General features: G+C 53.6%; 1 protein-coding gene and 1 long non-coding RNA gene across 2 annotated transcripts; one reads left to right on the top strand and one right to left on the bottom strand.

The window, feature by feature from the left end:
- Positions 1–698: 698 nt before the first annotated feature.
- Positions 699–6376, bottom strand: LOC148107415 (uncharacterized). Its single transcript, XR_015722480.1, has 3 exons — positions 6282–6376; positions 5416–5623; positions 699–1768 (listed from the first exon to the last, which is right to left on the bottom strand). It is a non-coding gene; the product is annotated as an uncharacterized LOC148107415 (long non-coding RNA).
- A 62-nt stretch (positions 6377–6438) lies between these two features.
- Positions 6439–21487, top strand: AKR1E2 (aldo-keto reductase family 1 member E2). The gene is made up of 10 exons (XM_087857763.1): positions 6439–6569; positions 9943–10110; positions 12219–12335; positions 12492–12569; positions 14184–14306; positions 16170–16267; positions 18146–18218; positions 18756–18840; positions 19833–19914; positions 20160–21487. Exons 1-10 carry the CDS (start codon positions 6531–6533, stop codon positions 20200–20202), a joined length of 906 nt encoding a protein of 301 aa, XP_087713889.1. The 5' UTR covers positions 6439–6530; the 3' UTR covers positions 20203–21487.
- The last annotated feature ends 1736 nt before the right edge of the window (positions 21488–23223 follow it).

Here is a 23223-nt window from a genome sequence, read left to right as displayed (position 1 = left end):
AGCCTGGCTGTGAGTCTGTCGTGGGGGGGCGCAGAGGGAGAACACAGGCAGGGTTTCTGTGGGGGCAAGGGCTCGGTGGGGTCCCTGGGTAAGGCGGGCTCTAGCGAGGCTGGAGTGGGGTGTTAGGGGTACACATGGGGAAGGGCTCTGAGCGGGCTCCGTGCCTGGCCTTTGCCCTCTTGGTGAAAGTCTGATTCTTTAGGACAAAGGGCTCTTGGTGCAGAACGGGTTGGCATTGTCAGGGGTCTTCAGGTCTGGTGGGCGACGGGCAGAGGGACAGAGGAAGGGTGAGCTGTGCTCAGGAGGTGGTTGCAGGCCTGGGAGAAGGAAATGCATAGAAACAGGAGATTAGTGGTGGTCAGGGGGCGAGGGGCGTAGGCACTGGGACGCTTCCTGGTGGTACCAGTGTTCCCCAGTCTGCATACACAGAAAGAGCCAAGTGTCTCTGGCTCCTGAGCAGAGCTTCTGGAATCCCCCAGAGCTGGAAGCAAGCCTGGGGCACCTGGCAGAGTCCGGGTGTCTGCATGAATGTATACAGGATTTCTGTTTAGAAACAGAATGCAGAAGTCTATACAACAGATGGGTGCACAGCATATTGAATTTACTTAATGCCACTGAATTTTACAATTTAAAATGAGTAAAAGGTAAATTTTCACAGTGTGCACATTTTAAAACATTAAATCTAATACGCTGTAAAGTATATGAAGAAGAAGAAGATTTAGAAACCAAGCTGTCATCACAAGGGAGGGCAGGACAGCTCTAGCGCCAGCCCTGGCACCAGTGTGCTCCGGAGCAGGTGCGCGGAGACGCCGGGTGGGCTCCACACGGGAGGGGGCGCCACAGCTGATCTGGAGACACACCTGGCCGCGGATCCGGAACTAGCCTCGGACCTGGTTCCAGAGCCTGCGCAGGAGCTGGCTCTGTCGCAGGCAGTCGTGCAAAGTTTCTAGAATTGCTCTGGTTCTGTGGCTCACCCTGGGTTCTGGCAGTGGTACCAGAACTGGGGAGGGAACTGGTGATGGGTGTGCTTCAGGGCTGGATCTAGAACCAGAGGGGGCTGTTGCTCTCGAGCAGGTCCAGATGTTGACGCTGGAGGGAGCTCTGATTCTGGAGTGGGTCCTCGCTCTATTTCCTCAGCGGGTACCAGAGCTCTGTAAGATCTCGTGCTTTGTAGCCGCCCCCCTTACTGGCTGTGGGGTGGACGTTGTCCCACCTCTTCAGCTGTGAGCTCTGAGGGTCAGGAGAGTATCTGCCTGCACGCTGAAGGGGGCAGTACACAGGCGCTGAATGCATGCATGCATGGATGAATGAGTGAGTCAGCTCGCTCAAGACGGCTTTGTATCTCCGGTTTTTCACATCTGTAACACACCAGCAGCTACCTCCTAGGACCGTTGGGAGGATAACACTGATGGACTACGCGTGGAAGTGCCTACTGTGTGCTAGACACTATTCTGGAGGCCTGGGAATAAAGCAGCTTTTGTGGAACTGACTGAAGCAGGGCTGAAATGAGGGCGCTCGCGTCCCGGACAAGCCGTCCAAACTCAGCTGGGAGCCGCTGCCAGGATTAACAGGTTGTCCACGTGACCTTGTCCAGCAGCTCACGACGAATCTGGGTGGGGCTGGAGGGGTTGTGGACTTGGTCTGAACACCTGAGCTACATGTGATCCCCATGTGACCATTTCCTTCATGGGTCCTCAGTTTTGCCATCTTTAAAATGGGCACGTGAGGCCATCCATTCCTGGGTTCCTACATGAAGTTTGTCTTGGTCCTATGAGACAAGAGAAGAGCTTCCTGTGATCTGTCTTCCCTCTGCTAACCCCAGGGTAGTGGTATTTGAGTCCACCGAGGGAGCTGGGTAACGTCTTCTGAGAGCCTGGCCAGGGTCCAAATAGAGGGTTAAAATGGGAAGACCAAATTGACTGGAGTCATTTTAATTGTATCAGGAAGATGCCAATTTAAGTTAATTATGTGATTAAATTTTTTAGGGAATGCGTTGTTTAGGTTACACCAAAGTACCAAATAACTCCCAGCACTTCAGGGATTGATACCATACGGTTTGCCCGCAAAATGGTGCTGGGTGGGGAAGCAGGACTCCACCCGGTCCTTCAGCAATCCAGACTTCTTCCGTCCTGTGCCTTCACAGTGCTCTAGGACCCCACTGCCACCTGCATCCCATCAGCACGAGGGAAAGAGCATAGAGAAATGCATTTGGGAGGATTCCCTGGACCTTCATCATTTCTCACACGTCCCCTTCTCTCAAGGGTGGGATGTTTGAGGTTTTGACCCTTACACTGTGGGTTGGCCAGGATTTGGGACATAGCAATGACCTAGTCCCGGTCATCTTGGGACAAAGGCACACCTGAAACTTGAAAATTAGCTTTCTTTTTATCTTGTAACAACTTTATCGAGCTACAATCCAGATGCCATACATTCAATCCATTCAAAGTCTACACAAGTCAGTGGGTTCTGGTACAATCAGAGTTGTGTCACCACCACCATAATATTCAAACATTTTTATTACCCACAGTGAAGCCCTGTACTCATTAGCAGTGTTCCCCCATTTTCCCCAATTCCCCCCACCCCCGGCCCTAGACAACCACTACTCTTTTGGTCTCTGTAGGTTTGCCTGTTCTAGACCATTCCTATGTCTGGAGTCCTACAATATGTGGTCCTTTGTGACTGACATACCATGCAGCTTAATGTTTTCAAGGTTCGTCCATGTTTGTAGTATTGATCAGTAAATAATTCCTTTTTATGGCAGAACCCTTTTCTGTTGCGTGAATATGCCATATTTTGTCTATCTGTTCATTAGTGGGTGGATTTTTGGGGTGTTTCCACCTTTTGGTTATCAGGAGTGATGTGCTATGACCATGAACGTACACAGATTTTCATGTTTTCGGTTCTCTTGAGTCCATATCTTGGAGTGCAGTTGCTAGACTCGTGGTAACTCTATGTTTTCCTTTTTGGAGAACTACCTGTTTTCCAAAGGACTGCTATTTCATATTTTAATCAGCAATTTCTCTATATCCTCACCAAAACTTCATTATCTGTCTTTTTAATAATAGACATCCTTTTGCACGTGAAGAGGTATCTCGTTGTGGTTTTGATTTGCATTTCCCCAATGAATAATTATTTTTAGCAGTTTTCATGTGTATGCCTTCTTTGTATGGCCAGTTGTATATCCTTTTTTTAAAGGATTTATTTATTTGAGAGAGAGTGGGGGAGGGGAAGAGGGAGACGGAAAGAGAAAATTTTAAGCAGACTCCCAGCTGAGTGTGGAGCCCAATGCAGGGCTCGACCTCATGACCCTGAGATCAGACCTGAGCTGAAATCAAGGAGTCGGACATTTTGACTGCACCACCCAGGGGCCCCTGTATATCTTCTTTGGGGAATTTATCATATTTGGATCCTTCCCCCACTTTTTAAGTGGAATGTTTCTATTATTATATTATGGAGGTGTAAGAGTTGTTTAATCTACGTAAATCCCTTATTAGAAATATTATTTGCAAATATTTTATCCCATTTGGTGGGTTGTCTTTCTCTTTACTGATACTATGTTTTGATCCAAAAACGTTAAATTTTATGAAGCCAGTTTATATTTTCTTTTATACTTGTGCTTTTGGTGTCCCCCCTTGAGGACGGATGTTCTATGCTCAGCAGACTCCACGTCCAGACACATTGCTGACCGTGGCCTCACCCAACAGCCTCAGACCAAGCGGACTCCATCTGACCCCGCTTTGGCGGAGATGAGGGCGCCCTCCTTCCTTTCCACTGACCAGAGGCCCATGTAGAAGCTGAGTGTACTGGATGCGTGGGTGGGGAGCTAGTGCAGTGGTCACTCCTGGTGAAGCCTTAGATGTGGTTTGAGCACTTTTTCCCTCTCTAAAGCCCCCAGCCTGACGCTCTACCCTTCCAGCAGCTTCCCTGAGCCCCTCTGTTTACCTTGCAAAAGCCTCCTGTGTTCACACAACCTCAAGTGGGTCCTGCTGTTGCAACTGGGAGCTTCCCCTGGATGGAGCACGTCCAAGGTTGTCCCTGTGCCTGGCTGAGTGGCCCTAGATGTGCTGTTTTCACTGAAAGGAAGGGGCTCTGTGCCTGGAGGGAACAGGAGGGGCCAGGTTACAGCCCTGCAGGGAATAGTTTACGGATACTGTAAGGAGTAGTCTTCTAAATAGATCTTCGAAAACTTGTACAAGAATTTCTTTTGGATAAATTCCTAGGATCAGCACTGCTAGGCAAAGGTATGCACTGATGGGACTCTGATGGGCCCGTAAGCTGTTGTCCTTCAAGTAAAAACCTGCCGGGGATGTGACCCTGTTCTCCCCACAGTGTTTACATTTGTGCATCTCAGCTGGGAGGCGAGCACCTCTGATCTTTACACCGTGTGTGCGGTTTCTCCTTTGAACCACATGCATTTGGACTTTGTTCCTTCTAAAACATTGAGTTTTGAGAGTGTTTGAGACCACAGGATGTTAACCCTTTCCCTGGCATTGGCTTCTGAGGAATGCTTTAATGCTTACTGGTTTCTGTCTGCCTTTCCACTGGTGACATTTCCCGAGCATGTGGTTGGCCATAGAAGAGCCAACTCTTCCCTCATGGCTCCTGGCTCTTGTAGGACACTGACGACTGATAGGATATGGCTTCCAAGACGACTGACAGGTGATTTACCAAAGTTCTGTGACTTCTGTCTTGCTTGCTCTCTCCTGTGTTCCTTCCCTCCCTCTGTCCCCCCGTGTGTGTGTCTCTGGTTCCCATTGCTAAGAACCAAAAGAGGGCTCAGATCAGATCAGCTGACTTAAAAGAACTGAAATCTCAGTCCAAACTGAATCTCACCAATACCTTGTGAATGAGCTCAGAACTGGACCCTGGTCCAACAGAGCCTCAGCTGAAACCCCAGCCCAGCCTCCTGGGAGACCGTGTGTGAGGCACGCTTCAGCTGAGCCAAGCCCGGATCCGAATCGCAGACACCGTGAGATAACCTTTGTTCTGGTGAGCACTAACGTAGGCTAATGTGTCTCACAGCACAGACAACCAGGATATCCTTCCAGGGTCATCTCCGGACCTGCCCTCCTCCCTCCTTCCTCCTCCCTGTCGCCTCCCCAGCTCTCTCCAGCCACTCTGGCTCCTTCTCAGCATCTCTGGCCAAATTCTCCTCTGCCTCAGCGTCTCTGCACCTGGGAGCTTCCCCTAGCACACTGTTCCCAGACTTGTGTGGGCCTGGCTCCTCTTGTCTTTCTGGTCAAGCATAAATACCACCCTGGAGGCCTTTGAGACCTACCGAGGGGCTCCTGGCTGGCCCTCCAGCGCCCTGCTTCATTTCCCTATAGCATTTGTTCTCTCTGTCTTTGTACATCTCCCACCGTGGGCGGTGAGCTCCCGGAAGGCAGGGGCCATGTGGGTCCTTTCAGCACTCACCCTAGGTGACTACAGGGGCACAGTAGCCAGATGAGTCAATGAGAGGGTCTTGGAGCGCCCTCCCGCTTCTGAGAAGCGCATCATGAAAGGTCCGTGCAGGGTCAGAATGATCCCTGAGTGTCCCATTCCTGCTCCAGTTGCTCCTTTGACCGGTGAACACGGCCTCTCCCTGGTGGTCGGCACCAGCACTGCAGCCCCAGGCAGGAAACTAGAAATTTAAACACACCTTTGGGGTCATCAAGGCAGTGAGGTTCGTTTCCAGGCCCCAGGGGACAAAGGGGCAGGACGTGGGGTCTCCAAGGAGGATGAGAAGGACATCGGATCTTCCATGTCCCCCGGTTGTCCGGCCACTGTTCTGGGGTTTCCAGTTCACTCACGAAGTCTACTCACCCCAGCCCCGGCAATGACTCCGCCCACTTGCCCCTGAGGCTCCAGCAAGGCGGGTCGGTCCTTGGACCCCCGAGCAGCAGTCCAGTGCTCTGCCAAGTTCTGCACCACCCAGGTCCTCAGTCCTTAGGCCGCCCTCTACTCCCAGGGACCCCAGGGAGTAGAAAGCATTTACTGGACTTAGCCAGGTGTGTCATCGATGGGGAACCGAGGCCGACACACTTCTGGGAGCCTATGGGACCCCCGGGACCCCTGCCCCAAGCACATCAAGTTGCTGAGGAGGAAGGCCTTCCCTCTTTATTATGGAGCCCCCTCGACAAGGGGGTGGGTGCTAGTGGCTTAACCCCGGTTCCAGGCGCCTAGAGCCGCGCACGCAGGGCCCCAGACTTGTCCTCTCCCGTCCACCCTGGGGATAGTCCAGCCCTGCCGACCCTGGGAACCTCGGAACACCAGCCCACCAGCCGGGCACTACAACCCACCCGAGGGAGCGCGCACAGGACCCTTGGCCTTGAGACCTCGGAGTCGAGCGCTTGCGCACAACCACTCCCCAACGTCCGACTTTCAGGCCTCCCGGGATGTGGGCGTGTCCCCTGGCCCGAGGGGCGCCGCCAGCCAATCAGGGCCGCCTCCCGCTGGCACCGCCCACCGCGCGCGCGGCGGCTGCTCAGAGCCGCGGGCACAGCTGCGCGCCCCGGTAGTAGTGCTGCGGCCGCGGCGGTGCTGGGAGCATGGAGCGGATCCCGGCTCTGGGCCTGGGCACCTGGCAGGTGAGGCGGTCCTCGCTCCCGGGGCGGGCGGGGTCTTTCCCGGCCGCGGAGAGGACCCGCGGGGCCACCTGCCACTCTCCCTCCCCACCCCCCGGCGCCGCCGCCCCTGCCCAGGGGCCCCCTTCCGAGCATTCGCCAGTAAATGTCTGCGAAAGCCGGGAGCAGACGGTGCCCAGGCGGGGTCGGGACGGGAGGACCCGCGGGCGCCCTGGGCCAGGTGACCTGCGTTCCAAAGACTAGTGCGGTTTGGGACAGAACTTACTTCCCTGTGCGAGCCCTGCTGTCCTCGGATTTCGTCACCGCTGTCCGGGACGTGAGACCCAGCGCTCACTGGGAGCCCTCCGCACCTGCTTGCACTGATCGCTTAGATTTCGTGCTTAATAAGAGAAGCGATTGGATGAGTCGGAATTAGCCTCGTCGACCCCTGCTCATCCGAGTATGATTTAAGTGATTTCTTCTAAGTACTTTCCAACTCTAAAGAGCAAGGATGTAGCTCTTTATTCATGGTGGCTCTCACCCTCGAGCCTCTCAGCGCTCAGCCGGTTTAAATGCTTTGACTTCCCTGCCGGCCTTCTCTGCGCAGCCTTCTGCACATGGCTCGGTGGGTGTGGGAGTCCTGTCCTGCACACAGCGCAAGGAAAACCTGCAAAAACTGTTTCACAGGCCAAAACATTCCTTTCTGTTGGACTTCAGGTGCACAGACTTGGATCAGGCTTAATCACCCTTCTGATCAGAGTCTTGTTTTTATGTAGTAATTTTCAGTAGTGTAACGTTAGAGCTACTCCCATCAGCTGTCTGTTGCCCAGAAGCGCTGCATCGACAACCAAGCACAAAAACTCAGTGGTTTGTAGTTTATTACCGCTGCATGCAGGTGGGCCGCTGGGCAGCTCTGTGCTGTGTGGATCTTGGCACGGCTCACTCCCATGTCTGGGGTTTGGCTTGTCTCATTTGGGACGTTTGGGGCTGCTCCACTTGGTTCCACCTAACTCTCAGCCTCAAGCAGGCTGATGTGGGATATTCTCATGGTGATGGCTGAGGCACAGGGGAGCAGGGAAATGCACAAGGCATCCTGAAGCCTAGGCTTGGAACTGGCATCTCCGCTGCATTCTCTTGGCCTCAGTAAAACACATGGACAGCCCAGGTTCGGGGGGGGGGGGGGGGAGGCGGGAATATAGCTCATTCTGGGTCTGTGGAATCACATTAAATCCATAGATCAGTCTGGAGAGAACTCACAACTATGGCATGAAATCTGGCTTTCTCCAACCCTAGTGTATTTCTCTAATAAATTGTCCTAGATAGATTGCATCTCTCAGTGTCTCTTCATCTGGTTATATATACAGCTTTCCCTTCATTTGTTGGAATTAATGCTGGGTACTGGACATTCTGTGACACTACTGGAAATGAAACTTCTCTGCGGTTATGTCTTCAGCTCATTCGTTGTCGATGCATAGAAACACAGTCTTCTCAGGGCGGCTGGCTGGCTGAGTCGGTGGGGCGGGGACTCTTGATCTCAGGGTCAGAAATTCAAGCCCCATGTTGGGTGTGGAGCCTAGTTAAAAGAAAAAAAAGAACAATCTTCTTTGGTATATTCAACACATTTCCAGCCACTTTGCTAAAGTGTCGGATTGTTCTCTTCATTTGCCTATAGATTCCTTTGGGCTTTCTACATAAATCATCATACCAGCTGCAAATAACGCCACTTTCATTTCCTTTTTTCCAGTCCTTAAGTTTCACATTGCTTTTTCTGAGTGGCTTGTGGTGGATAGGGCCTCCATTACCATGGACATTCTTGTTTTGTTCCCCATCTTAAAGGGAATGTTTCTGATACATGTTTAGGATGATGTCTGCCCTAGGTTTTTAGGGCTCTTTTTGTTCTTGATTTTTTTGTTATCGTTGCTGTTTTAAATGTGGGTATTCCTTACCAGGTTAAAGAGTTCCCTTTTGCCGTCGTTTACTAAGACTTTAAATCAGGAATGGGTGTTGAATCTTATACAACATTGATTGACATGATTTATTTTTTAATCTATTAATGTGAATTATTATAAATTTCCTAATATCAAACCATCCTTGGTTTTCTCAGATAAACTCAGTGTGGGCGTAGTATGTTCTTTTTCCATAATATATTCTTGCATCCAATTTGCTGTTATTTTACTTAGGGTTTTTGCAACTGTAATTCATGAGTGAGATGAATGTGTCTGCTTTTAATTCCAGGGATATGCTGGCTTAGTAGGATGAATTGGGAGTATTCTTTGTTTTTCCCTTCTCTGGGAGATTTTGTGTTAAATTGGGATGATTTCGTCCTTCAAAATTTTGTAGAACTGTGTGTGTGTTTAATTGCTCCATTTAAAAAATAATTGTAGGACAAGTCAGCTTTTACTTCTCAAGTAAGTTTTTCTAGGGATTTTCCCCATTCTTTTCATCTTTCCAAATTGTCAGCTTATAGTTATTGGTAATATTTTCTAAGATTTTGGGTCTCTGTTTAATCTGCATGACGGTTTTTCATTCAGGTCATTTAAAAAAAAAATTGGTCCCATCAGTCTCATCAGAAGTTTGTCCACCTTACTAAGGTTTTTCAAAGAACTAGCCTCTGGCTTTGTTGAGCTTCTCTATGTCTGGACTGGATGTTCATTCTTGTTTTCAAATTTTCTCTTTCCTTCTAATTTCTTGGCGGTTCGTTTCCTGTCTCGAGATGGATGCTTCTTTAGCTTTCAGCGTCTCTGAGTGTGCAGCTCGTCACGCGAAGACCATTACACACAGTGCATGGGGTTCCGCAAAGGTCAAGCGAGCAGGTGCCTTGTGAAGCATGAATCCCTTTGGGAAGGCTCAGCGCAATGTGTCGTGAGCCCTCCCGGGCTTCTTCCCTGTTCCAGTCCCTTTGCTTGAGCAGCCCCGTTCACAGGGGGTGTTTTCCAAACTTGCACAATCGTGATGGAATCCATACTGTGCCTGTGGGTTTGGGGAGATGCTCACGGGTGGTGGCTTATCTTCGGGTGAGTGTACACCTGTTACCTTTACCCTCGGACTTCTGGTCTCGTCGGGTAGAGGGTGCGTCCACACCTTCTTGTATCTCAGTTACTGTTACGATTCCTCCTCCATTTCTTTATCCTCTGTTCGTTCAGGAAGCCCAGCGTCTGGCTCTGTTATTTGCAGGCACTAAAAATACCTGTAGAGTTTTCCCCAAATAAGTAAAGGAGTTGGAACTTAGATTGTGTCTAAATCCTTTCTGACTCTGACGTTCCCTAATTTCAGTGCTGACTGACACTTGCGCCATTCCGTGACCTGCTCACTTTGGCACCGTTTGAGTCTACACTTTAGGGAGGAGTTGGGGTCCCCTGGATGTGGGTGGATTTCTTCTGCGGTGCTCTTTCTGCAGGCGGCTCCAGGACAAGTGACGGAGGCGGTGAAATTGGCCATCGACGCCGGATACCGGCACTTCGACTGCGCTTACTTGTACCACAATGAGAGTGAGATCGGGGACGGGATCCAGTGCAAGATCAAGGAGGGTGTGGTGAGACGCGAGGACCTGTTCATCGTCAGTAAGGTAGGTCTCCACACACGGGGCGAGCAGGGCGTCGAGCACGCGGGGCCTAGTTAGCAAGACTGCTGACCCGGCGTCGGGAGGGTTTTCTAGCCTCCCAGGAGCTGACAGCTCAGTTCGTCCTGGAACCAGACCTGACTACACTTGTGCGGCTTTGTGCACGTGCTGGGAATGCGGCAGGTGAAGGCGTCCGGGACAGGGTGACAGGCAGAGGGGACAGCTTGCACAGAGGCAGGAGACGTGGGACAGCACCTTGGGGACAGGGACCTAGAAGAAGCTTGGTGTTCTCGGATCAGAAAATAGCAAGCAGCGGAGTCCTAAGAAACGAGGCGGGAGCAGGGGACAGACCAGACACAGAGGCCTGAGTGCCTTTTAAGGGCCTTACTCTTTTTCCCATAGACCAAGGAGCACAGTTGAAGGTCTCTAAGTAGGGAGCTTATCTTCTACAGCAGCGAGACTTGTGTCCTATCTAGACAATTGCAGCCCCTGAAAGGAGCATGCATGTGGGCAGGAGGCAGAAGACAGGAGACGTTGAGGGCCGTGTGGGTGGGAGAGGAGGGCGGCCCGGACTTGGACAGCGGGGGACGGTGGAGGAGGGAAGAGGGAAACCGCTGTGCAGGCCGCTTAGGGGCAGACCCAGACAGCAGAGTTCAAGAACTCCTTTGCTTTGGACTTTGAAGCGGAACGTTAAGACTGTGAGGCCAGGAGCCACAGGCCCTCCTTCCAGCTGTCTCTCATGAGCTCAGAGAGACTGGGTCAGTCACTGGATGGCGCAGGGTCAGAGGGTCATTGCATATAAAGCAAGACTCTGGGTTTGGTCATCTGAGTAGTTGCCAGGTCTGATGCCCCTAGTTGCAAGATTTCCTGCTGTTTCTGTAGTAGATTTGCTCTTCTGTTTTACCCTCCAATGACGTCTGTAATTCTTTGGTGCTTCTAAAGCTGGAGCAGAGGGCGGGTAAGGGAGAGGCCTAGGTATGCACCTGGCTGGGGAGCAGAAGTCTCTCCTGCTACTCCAGGAAGGGAGGTGGGTGCCGGGATTGCTGAGGCCAGCCCCGAAATCAGGGGACATTTGCTCCTGAGTGCATCAAAGCCAGCAGGACAGGTGTGCTCATCACTCTTGACGTTTGGAAAAGTCATGGAAATATAATTTTTAAAAAAATCACTTTATATACTCACCATCTAGAGAGTCCTGTTGCTAACAATCTATTTTTAATTTTTTTGTTTTTCTTCGTTCTGGTCTATCCACTGTGTTTACCGTGTGTTGCTACATCTTTCATGCCTCTTTCTTGTACTTGTTTCTGTGTTTTCTCTTGCTGCGTCCGAGCCTTCGGATTGGCTCCCGTCACAGTTAAATACCAAACAGTGTGACCGAAGTAACGAGAGGCAGAACCAGTCGTGGGTTTCCGACTTAAGAGAGGGCGGGGAGGGGGGCGCCTGGGTGGCACAGCGGTTAAGCATCTGCCTTGGGCTCAGGGCGTGATCCCGGCGTTCTGGGATCGAGCCCCACATCAGGCTCCTCTGCTATGAGCCTGCTTCTTCCTCTCCCACTCCCCCTGCTGTGTTCCCTCTCTCACTGGCTGTCTCTATCTCTGTCAAATAAATAAATAAAATCTTTAAAAAAAAAATAAACAGAGGGCGGGGAGGGAACTACCCAAGTCAGTCCAGGCCGGTGGATGTTCGCTCGCCCACCTAACTTAACTAACTGCTCGAGTATGAGCCCTTCGTCCCCAGGACCTTCAACGCGGAGCTGACGGAGGTGGGGCACACAGTGGAGAATTTCCTCTGAGTTTTCCTCCCCCCCTTTCTGCTTACGGGCTCTGGCTTGGGTTTAGTTTGGCTTTGGTTTGCTTTCGGTCCCGGTGGATTCAGATAACCAGATGCCCCCCACCCCCATCCCAGAGTACACGGGGCCGCCAACTTCCCTTGAGTAGGACTCAGGCAGCAGAGACCAGTTTTGGAGAGCCCTCCCCGAGTGAGTCCTGGGACCATCTGACGATAGTGTCGTTGCCATCTGCTCTTGGATGTTGTGTGTCTTCCTGACACTGGGTTTGTGGGGCCAAGGGGCAGAGGTCATGTTAACCCCGGCTCCCCCCCCCCCCCCCCCCCGGCAGCTCTGGTGCACCAGCCATAAGAAGTCCTTGGTGAAAGCAGCGTGCACCAGGAGTCTGAAGGCCTTGAAGCTGGATTACTTGGACCTTTACCTCATACACTGGCCCATGGGGTTCAAGGTACGAAAGGTGCTCGTGGCACCTTGCTTTCTGGTCACGCCCGTCGGGTGGTGCAGGGAGCGTGGGCCAGCCACAGGGCCACGTGGGCCGCAGCTCAGCAGAGGCCTGGGCTCGAGGCCCCCGCGGCCCCCGTCAGCTCCCTCCTCTGCCTCACAGCCCGGGGACGAGGACATGCCCTTGGACCGCAGCGGCATGGTGATACCCAGTGACACAGACTTCCTGGACACGTGGGAGGTGAGCCGTGGGCCGGCGGGCCTCCGGGGAGGGTGCCAGGCCTCCGTGGGCGGGCCGTGGGCAGGGACACAGGTGTGCGGTGTGAACGGGAGCGCGCACCTGACTCGGAAACTCAGGCACCTGAGCGGCCGTCTGCGTCTGTCCCGGGCGGCTCCTCTCCGCGACGTCTGCTCGAGGGCTCACTGAGGCAGACCTGCTGTCGGTCTCCGCGTCGACTTGTGTTTTGATTAGAAAACATCACGCAGTCATTACAGAAATACAGAAGAGGATAAAAAGAAAATTTTTAAATCCATTTTTCCATTACGGGGTGCTACCCACCACTGCTATTCCGTAGCTGCTGATGGTCCGTCTGTAACCGCTCGTCGGAGCGATGCCCGGCAGCACGGCGAGGTTTGGGGGGCGCTGGAAGCAGCTGGAGGATGGGGTGCAGGCTTGCAGCCTGCTGCTGGAGTCCAGACACGAGGGGAGGAAGAGGCCTGGAGCAAAGCAGCGAGCATGGGAGTCGGGGGAGGGGTGCCAGTGTGGAAGCGAGTCGGGGGTTCCCGCCGCCCCGGGCTGATGTGGCGTGTGTAATATTGCACACCGATGTAGGGTAGAGGAGGGCAGGGGTGAGGCCTGAGAAGCAGGTGAAGTCACAGTGAGTTCAGGGAGATGCATGGGAGCCGGCCTTGGAGTACCAGGCAGAACAAGGGAGTCGCACAGCCGGGGAGGAGCACCAGCCAGGCCACCCCTCACCCCATTCCTCTTATTATTTTTATTTATTTATTTATTTATTTATTTATTTATTTATTTATTTATTTAAATAATAATGTTTTATTATGTTATGTTAGTCACCATACAGGACATCCCTAGTTTTTGATGTAATCTTCCATGATTCATTACTTGCGTATAACGCCATTTCTCTTAAATGGGAATCAGCGAAACAGATTAGCCGAGGGGTCTGGGCTGAGAGAGCCAGGGGCCCCTGCCCTTTCTGTCCCACGGCACTGCCTCTCTGGAAAACTGTGCGTTAAACTCTGGGCCATCTGTGCACGCAGCGGGGTTCTGGATAATGCTGCAGGCGGGCCGTAGCTGTCGTGCACTGACTGGTCACCCACCCGGGGCCACCCCGGACTCACGCTGACGACGTGCACTGCACCGGGTCACGCTCCCGCTGAAGCTGAGGGCCAGCAGGAGAACCTCCCTGTGCTCGGGAAGCATATGATCTAGGTGGAGAGAGAGGTGAGGGGACAGCAGTGGACGTCCTTGCCCAACACCGTGTCTACAGGTCTTTGGGGTAAGAAGATAGTAACAGCTCCACGCTGAGCGTTTACCGCGTTCCAGCCCGGAGCTTAATGCTGCGTGCGTGATTTGATGGAATCTTTAAAACAATCCTGTGGCACGGACGAGATTGTCCCCACTTGGCAAGGGAGGACACCGAGGCTTAGTGTGGTCAGATAAACGTGCCCACAGTCCCCCAGCGAGGGAGAGGTGCAAGTGGAGTAGGCCTGGGGGGCAGAATGCCTGTGGGGTGCCGGGCGAGCCATTTAGGAATCGTGGATGCGGCCTGTGCAGCGTGAAGACGAGTCAGGGGCGTGCATTACCAGTGGAGCGGAACGGCTCTGTTCTCTTTAGGCCATGGAGGACCTGGTGGTCGCGGGGCTGGTGAAAGCCATCGGGGTGTCAAACTTCAACCACAAGCAGCTGGAGAGACTTTTGAATAAACCCAACTTGCGATTCAAGCCAATGACTAACCAGGTGAGACTTTAACAGAGGGAGTTGGCTTTTCAGCTGTCACTCGCATGTGGCTGGACGGGAAACTGAAGAAGGGGTGGGGCACACAGTGGGCATTTTTCTCCTGTGACTGCAATTGGGTGACTTAGGGAGCAGTTAGGCAGGGAGCTGTCGCCGAGGCAGGAGAGCCGCCCCAGAGGTTTGTGTGGACAGGTGCTGCCCTCAGAAGCCAGGGCAGGGGCTGAACCGGGTTTTCTCTGCGCAGAAGGGGTGAAGGGTCCCGGGGTGCCCTCCCACCTTGCTAACAGTGGTGCTCACAGCGGTGCGGGCTTCCTGGGGAAGCGCCGGGGCCCCCTCCTCTCTCTCCAGCCTCACAGGGTGGGCAGCTGAAAGACCCCCACGTTCACAGACGCTCCCAGGACTTCCATGCAGGGAGCTGGCTCGTGAGGAAAGGGCATTTTTCTAGCACTTTATTTTACCTAGACGTTCGCTCAAGTGTCATGTTCATTTACAGAGAGCACACGTGACAGTAGCGCCTGCTAGATTCTCCTGAACGGAGCCCAGCCGCGCCCTGCATCCAGGTCTAGAAACAGCGCGACCGGCACCTGGGAGCCCCTCCACGCTCTCTTCTAGGATCACAGGGCAGCCAGTGTGCCCATGACTAACAGCAGAGTAGCTTTGGAACTTTATGCAGATAACATGGCACCTTATGTGCTCTTTTGTGTCTGGCTTCTTTCAACCTTGTACCTGTTGGATGCTTCCACGTTCACGTATGATTGTCCCTCGTGCTGTTCCCCGCGTGGGCCTCCTTTACACCAGTAGAGCGCAGGGAGCTTACCCATTCTAGCGCTGATGGGCGCTTGGGTGTTTTCTGGTTTGGGGACATTAAGAACAGAGCATCACGTTCCATTTTTTATTAAAAAAACTTCCCAGCCGAAGTTTCGCGTGGATACGGGAAGCGGGGTCACTTGGTGAGTCTCTGCAGGTCACCACCCAGGGCGGGAACAGAACAGCCTCTGCCTTCTGGAAGCTCTTCCAGCCGCCGTACCCACGTGAGGCACGGCTTAGTTTCCCTGCTTGACAGCGTCGCGTGCCTAGAATCTGTTCGTGTGCGTCACAGCTCCTGTCCCATCGGGGTTGGAGGTGGCTCTTCAAACCCGGGGGAGGGTTGTTGCCGCATCTGTGGGGTGCGGAGGGGCTGGGGGTGTGTTTCCCAGCTAGGGTTCTGAGCCCCCGGGAATGTACCCTCGGAAGGGCTTTCAGAGCCCCGCGGCTGTTTGCCGTGCTCCTGAGCGCGGTCCTGGAGCCCACGGGGCCCTGTTGGAGCTCCCAGTTCGCCCCAAGCAAGTGTTTGTTTTCAGCCCGCCGATGCCCTGGAATCGTACGTGGAGACGGGAATCCTGCTCTCCGGTTTCTTCAAATGTCCATTAGCGTCCCCCGGAGCATGTGTTTGCCACGTGACTCCCCAGCCTTGTCCGCGCACCTCACAAGTGTTGACGGGGCGCGTGCTGTATGCCTAGCATATTCTGGATGTCTGGGAACGCAACAAAGTCAGGCCGAATCTGTGCCTTCGTGGGGCCTACATCGAATGGGGGGAGACAGACGATGGCCCCTAAGTGCAACGTCGAGGATGTCAGTGACCCGGGCTGGAGCAGAAAGTCAAGGACAAGAGCAGGGTCCTCGCCAAGCAGGCACTGTTTGAGCGTCCAGGGAACGCAGGTGTCCCTCCTGCCCATTCTCAGGGGCCTGTTGCTTCACAGGCGCGACGCTTGAGCCTGGGGACGGGTCACGCAGCTCCTCAGTGACAGAGCCGAGACACTAATGTGTGCCCTGTTTCCCAGCATACTGTTGCTCTGAATTTTTGGTAAGCTGGGATTCTCTTTGTAGATTGAGTGCCACCCGTATCTTACCCAGAAGGATCTGATCCGTTTTTGCCAGTCCAGAGATGTGTCCGTGACCGCGTACCGGCCCCTCGGTGGTTCCAGGTAGGGCTGCGTCGGTGGGAGCGAGTCGTGGCTCTGGCAGGAAAGGGACGCACCCTCTGCGTGAATTTGGGTAGTTTAATAGGGGATCTCAGGAAGGACAGTGTGGGCAGGAGGTGCAGGGACCACAGGCACCTGCAGGGGGAACTCACAGCGCCCTGCACCCTGTGGGCTGCGGGAGGGAGCTGGTGCTGGGAGCCAGAGAAGAGTCACTTTGAGGGACGGAAGCAGCCGGGAGCAGCCTCTTCCAGAGCGCTGGACTAGCGCAGGGTCCTCTGCTAGACCACCCTGTCGGGCTGGTTCACAGACATCCCCGTCCCCACAGAACAGAGACTCTACCTGTCCTCTTTCCCCAGACCCTGAACTCTGAGCTGTGCTCCCTCCATTAGCTAAGCTATGGAGCCCTCACTCGCACGCCCCGGACCAGACACCTGGAAATCCGGCCTTTCCAATCCATCAGCGACATCCACTGATCATTCTGCCGCAGAACCTGGGATCTGTCTCCTGATCTCTGTTCTTGCCATCGCTGCCTTAGTTAAGTGGTTCTCATGAGTAATTCTGCAGCCTCTTCACTCCGGCCAGATCTGCCCCATTCACGGTAGCCAAAGGGAGCGTCTCAATTTGATCCAGTCACTTTCCTGCTTAAAAACTCTTCAGTTCTTGGCTTTGCCTAGGAGTCCCAACTGGTCTGGCCTCTGCCTATTTCTGGCCTCATTTGTTCCTGCAGAAAGTGTGCGCACCAACCACTTGAAACTAAGCGGGTCTCCCGGAATAGAGCGCATTCTTTCCAGTCTCTGTGCCTCCGCACAGACTGTTCTCTTTACCTAGAGATCTGTTATCCTTCTTTTTTTTTTTTAAATCTGGCAAACTCTAACTTCTAATATATGGTTTAATTCTGCGTCACCTCCTCCAGGAAGCCCTCTGGACTCCCCATATTCACGTTTTGTCCCTAGCCCTCGTCACACTGTCTTGTCATGAGTTCCTTTCCCCACTTGTCAGAGTGGCTTGAGTGCAGGGACAGCATGTGATTTGTGACTCTCTGCTAGCCCCTGCCTCAGTGCCTGGGACAGACCAGGGGCCCCGGGAGGACTAGAAATATTTGACCTGATTACCTGTGTGTGTCCCATGGGAAGCAGGCACAGGTCTTTGATCTTGGTAGCAGCGAGGCAGTTGCTGGAAGTCTGGGTCATGTTGTGCAGCTGAGCTCCGGGTCTTGGGGCCACAGTGGGTGGTGGGAGCCGCCCAGGGGAGGGGAACCAGCTGAGTGCTGGGCCCACGGCAAATGGAATCAGCCGTTCAGTTCCTTCAGGACACTCTGGGCACTGTTCCTAGAGCAGTGCTGGGAACCTAGGAGCTGCCTAAAGAATGTGCCCTGCAGGAAGGTCTCTCCCGAGGGGTTAGGGCCTGTGCCGCGGGCCCCACGCTGAGGGAGGGCGCCATTCTCTACCCCAGAGATTCCACACGTTCCCGGTCTCCGGGTGGTCTGGTATTTGAGTTGAACTTTGCTGAAATTACCACCATTGACAACAATTACTTAGGAACAGTGCCGTAGGCATGACCCCAGGCCTTGCAGTAAGTGTCAGAGGGACACACGCTGCCTGAGACCCTCCAACGGTACCACCTTGTTCTAGAGAAAACAGCAAATGTGCATGAAAGCAGCGTGTGCGGCTGTCTCTAGGGAGTGTTAGCAGTGGTTGTCGCTGGACGGTGGCATTTGGGTGATGAGCTCTTCTGTACCACTCAGCTTCCCTGCAGTGAGCAAGTATTGCGATCAGACAAAGCAAATCTAGGTTTTGCATTCTGGACAAGTGCTGTGTTGTTTGAAGCGAGAAGCACCCATGTGTGGCACCCTAACCCCCTGCCCGGTCCTGCTCTCTCTAGTGAGGGGGTAGACCTGCTGGATGACCCGGTGATTCAGAGGGTGGCCCGGAAGTACAGCAAGTCTCCTGCCCAGGTAAGGAGGGGGCTGCCGGGGCTGGGGGGCCGCGCCCGCATCCCCTGGGAGCCCGGGAGTGGGCGGAGGAAGGGTTCCCGCAGGCTGGCCGGGCGGACCCCTGCCCGGAGCTCCCTTGGCTCACTAGCGCCCAGGGCCGTGCTCCCACCCACTCAGGCTGCGAGCCCCCCTGCTTGGGACTCCGATGTGGAGCTCTGGGGCCCTCTCCGTCGGCCCACCAGCCGAATGGGACAGGAAAGGGCTTTAGCACTGTCTTCCCTGCTCTGATGTCCAACGTGTAGGGGTTGGGCGCTTCAGCGAATCCTTTAACTCACGGAACTCCCCATGGGCCAGTGGTGGTCATTGCACACGCGTTGGAAGAACGTCCAGAATACGCTGGTTTGGTTCCTGAAGGACTTTGGAAGAGGAGAGCTTATAATAAAAGCTCTGCAGCCCCTGACCTTCGGACTTCACTGCACAGTATAATGTAATCTGTGCGGGAAACGGCTGACTCCACAGGATTTCCCTCTGTCTGATATTAGACTATTTCTTCTGTAGATTTTGCTCCGATTTCAGATCCAGAGGAATGTGATAGTGATCCCCAAATCCGTCACCCCAAAGCGGATTCTTGAGAATATCCAGGAAAGTGCTTTTCTTCTTTTACTCCAAGGGTTTGGGATCGTATGTTAGTGAGCCGGGGGTCCTGTGGCTTTGACGCAGCAGAGGGGCGGGATGAAGCCGTGGCCACAGCACGAGGAACCCGAGGGGGCGACCGTACCCAGTCTAGGAGCTGGCAAACCGGCTGAAACGGGGAACAGAGAGGGGATGAACAGCCAGGGCGTCGGCCCAGCCACGCACCTGCTCCCCAGCGCTGTGGACCGCTGCCCCCGGGCTGCCCTGAGCCCTCCAGAACTGAGCCCAGCTGCCCCCCTGGGCCGCAGCCGGCCCTGCGGTCGGAACTGCCGTGGACACCGAGTCCCTGGTTTCTGCTGGACTGGGGTGGAGGAGATCCTGTGGGGAGAGGCCGGGCCCCTGGCCACTGCACCTTCTCTCCCAGCTCCTCAGCGGCACCTAGGGGTCGTTCTCCTGGGACAAAAGCTCTTATTTTAGGAGGGAGTCCTACTCCACAAGTGTGTTAAGAGCAAAAGGGTGGGCGGGGTGGCAGCTTGGAATTCTGCGTTAGAAGGAACAGACGCAGGAACCGCACTGTGTTACAGACACCGCTAGACTGAATGGTCCCGGGGCCCAAGCGTCCTCCTAGCTGGTACGGTGTGGGGCACAAAGGTTTTGGGCTTTGGTTTTTCAGTTTTTGGGTTTTTCGAGCAGTGGGAAAAGAATTCTTTGCTGCACTTCCTAACCAGTCCGGGATGTCCCTTATTCCCATGGGCTGAATGCAGTACCCACCCCGTATTTCTGGGGGCTCCCCCCAGCCTGGCAGCCCGTGTCCGGTGACGGCAGCTCACAGGCCACTGCGTGTGCGAAGGCTGATGCTCTGGGGAAGTTGCAGGCGTCACACGCGGTGTTTCACCCACGGCGTTGTGTCCCCCACAGGCCTGGCATGGCGCCTGCGGGTAATGTGCGCTCAGCGAAGTGCTCCCTGATCTGAATTTGCTGTGCACGTGTTTTGGCTGCAGGTGTTTGACTTTGAATTGTCGGAACAGGATATGAATGACATCCTCGCCCTGGACAGAAACTTCCGAATGTGCAGGTTACCCATGTAAATACGTCTCCTTTACTTCCTTTCGCAATAGAGGGTTGGTTTCCGAATAGGTGCTGATTATATACGTTTTAGGTGAATTAAGCCTTCTCATAAGTCCTTCCTGTTTGAGGCTGGGCCACTGAGCGAACCCAGACACTAACTTAATACATCCGGGAGCTTGAAAGGACTCGACTGTAGCTTTTAGAATGTTTCTTTCAAAAAGAATATACATTTCTATTTTTATTTGTTTTCCTGTTTTTCAGAGCTGAGAACCACAAGGACTATCCTTTCAACATAGATTACTGAGCATGGCTTCCCCCTTCCTCCTCCTGCTGCCCCAACAGACCCCCAGGTCTGAACCGGCCCACCTCTGCACAGGGCAGCCAGGGAGGGGAGGGACGGGGTTTGATCTGGGTGGATTTCCGCCTGGAACAGAAGCTGAGCTCCCTGAGCAATTCAGACGGTTCAGCCGGTCCCAGTGATGGAGACAAACCCCATGGGAGCAGTGACCACCCTCCATGGAGAACCCTCAGTCCTCAGGATCCTTGGAGCACAGTGTGATGGGATTTTTACAAGACAAGCTATGGGCCTGTGCTCTCGGAAAAAAGACGGTATTATGGAAATACTTAAATACAAGAGTTGAGTCCATCGCATAACGAGTCTCTACATCTGTCACTCGGCCCCCTCACCGACCCTGGGCCCCCTTGTGTCATCTGCGCTCCTCTGTCCCTGACAATCCCCCCAAAATCCTTGCCGTCACACATCCAGAGAACACCTGGCTGAAAGTGGGAGATGTCTCAGTTCAACACAGAGGGTTTTTCTCTGTTTAAGTGTACCTGTGGAAACGCCAGCTCAGAGAGGACATGTGGGCCCTCCCCCTCCTGCACTCAGGGTCCAGCCTTCCACCCACTGCGTCGGGAAGGGCGTGAGGGCGCGTGGCCACACAGGCTCATGCCGGACAGCATGTGACTCATCTCACCAGATGGCACTTCAGCACCAAGCTTAGGGCCTTTTTTTTTTTTAAGCTGCTTATATAAATTATTATGTTAGATTAAAAAGGCTCATTTTCATGAATTAATTATCAGATGTTTCCCTCTTTCTGTTAAGGGTGAGAAAAATTCTACACGATTAGCTAATAGGGCTTTTTATTAGTATTTACAGAATTTTTCTATTTAACAAAGTAATTCTGCCGGATTCAGAATGCAAAGAAAACAGAGAAAAGCTCAATTATAGAAAGTAAAAATGGCCTAAAATAGCAGTATCTAAGAAGAGTCCTCTTTCTAGTGGATCCTTCTAATCTTTGCCCATGTCCTCGACATATGTAGATAAACAACTTACATAAAACATGTAACACGGGTGCCTGCGCGGCTCAGTTGGTGGAGCCTGGGACTCTCGGCTTCGGCTCAGGTCATGACCTCAGGGTCCTGAGATCGAGCCCCGAGTGGGGGCTCTGTGCACAGTGAGGAGTGTCCTTCCCTCTCCCTCTGCCCCTCTCCCCTGCACACATGCTCTCTCTCTCTCAAATAAATAAATTAAAAAAAATATATATGTAACACGTATACACATCCAATAAATGGGCATCAAGTCCTCACAGACCTGCCGCACAGCATATGTCATTTGTAACCTGCTTTTTTTTATTTTTATTTTTTAAAGATTTTATTTATTTATTTAACAGAGATAGAGACAGCCAGCGAGAGAGGGAACACAAGCAGGGGGAGTGGGAGACGAAGAAGCAGGCTCGTAGCGGAGGAGCCTGATGTGGGGCTCGATCCCATAACGCCAGGATCACGCCCTGAGCCGAAGGCAGACGCTTAACCGCTGTGTCACCCAGGCGCCCCAGTAACTTGCTTTTTTTAAATGCATGAATGTACACACTGGATGCACAGTTCACGCAACTGCTCACTTAATATTTTGACAAATAATTTTAACTGATCATCCGAGCTTCCTGCCTAGTGTAATTGATTTCCACATCTTACACGGAGTCCTTCCCACCAGAATTCCAGCCTTGCAAAGGCCCTGCTCGCTGGAGGGGGCGGGGGGGGGGGTGTTCTCACCCCTACATGTTAAACTGGGGCGCTGACAAATGCCAATTCACAGCCTTGAGGGACCACACAGTACCGTACGTTCCATCGCTTTATATTCTACAGAGAAAAGGACTACACATTTGTAAGTGGGTTTTTACTAGGACCGCTAGGAATAGCAACAGCATGGCAAATACCGCGAAGATGAGAAACACTTGGCCCCGCACAGCTGGGGTCGAGGACGCGTGCCCACGGTGAGCACTGCGCTTACTTCAGCTGGTCCCAGCGCGGGCGGCCCACAGGTTCTGCCGCACTGTGCATATATCCCAGAACGCTCCGGAAAGCACGAGGGCGCGGACTGTCGACGGCTAGGCCAACATCGCAGCGGAGACCCCAGCTGGGATCCCAGGTCTCGCCTGCGTCGCAGGCGTCTGAGGAGGATTTTGAAGCGGGTCCGAGCCGGGCGCCGGCGCATTCGCGGCTCTGGCGGCAGAGGGCGCCGCTGCCCCGCCTGTCGATTGGAGGCTCTACCTGGGGGTCGTCCGGGGGTGGCGGTGGGGACCCGGGGAGCCGACTTGAGGCTGGAAACGGACGGCCTGGGCCCTGGATGCTGGCGCCCCGGCGGCCTCCTCTCGTTGGACCAGCAAGCGCACACGGGCCAGCTCAGCGGAGGCTTGCAGGGGTTCGTTCCCGAGCCTGGACAGACATCTGGGGCGCTGGCCGGGAAGGCGAAGCAGGGGACCCGACGGGGGCCAGGCAGCCGGGCCCTGTTTGCTTACCCCGGCGGCCCACGGGGTCCGGCGAGGCTTGCCCCGCGCACCACCTGGTCGGGAAGCGCAGGGCCCCGCAGGTGTGGCACCTGCCGCGGCTCCTCGCAGGTGGGACGCCTGCCCCTCTGGTAATGGCCCTGTCCCGTGTGGTCCACAGGGAGATGACCACCGGTTTGGAGGGCTGCCAGGGGGGCCTCTCTCTCGTGCTGTGGACAGCCTTGGTGAAAAAGGACGCCAATGCTTTCCCGTCTCGTGCACACAAGGGCAACGTGACCTCTGAACAGTGGGGTCCGTCTTTTTTGATGAAATCTCTACTATTACTAACAGTTTTTGAACTTGCAGCCAGATACATGTCTATTTTGTATGTATTATATAAATGCGCTCTTTACTAATCCGTCATGTACATTATAAAATACACTTCAAAATAGAAAAAAATTTAAACTGAGCCAGAGATGAAAAAAGAAATAGAAAAATAACTTTAATCATGGTCCAAACACTTTGTGCTCACTAATTTATTGTGATGGCTGACAAATTCT

Source organism: Ursus americanus, chromosome 31, assembly GCF_024610735.1.
Source record: "Ursus americanus isolate L20-20 chromosome 31, mUrsAme1.1.p, whole genome shotgun sequence".
Lineage (NCBI taxonomy): Eukaryota > Metazoa > Chordata > Mammalia > Carnivora > Ursidae > Ursus > Ursus americanus.
This window is presented reverse-complemented; position numbering and strand designations above follow the sequence as displayed.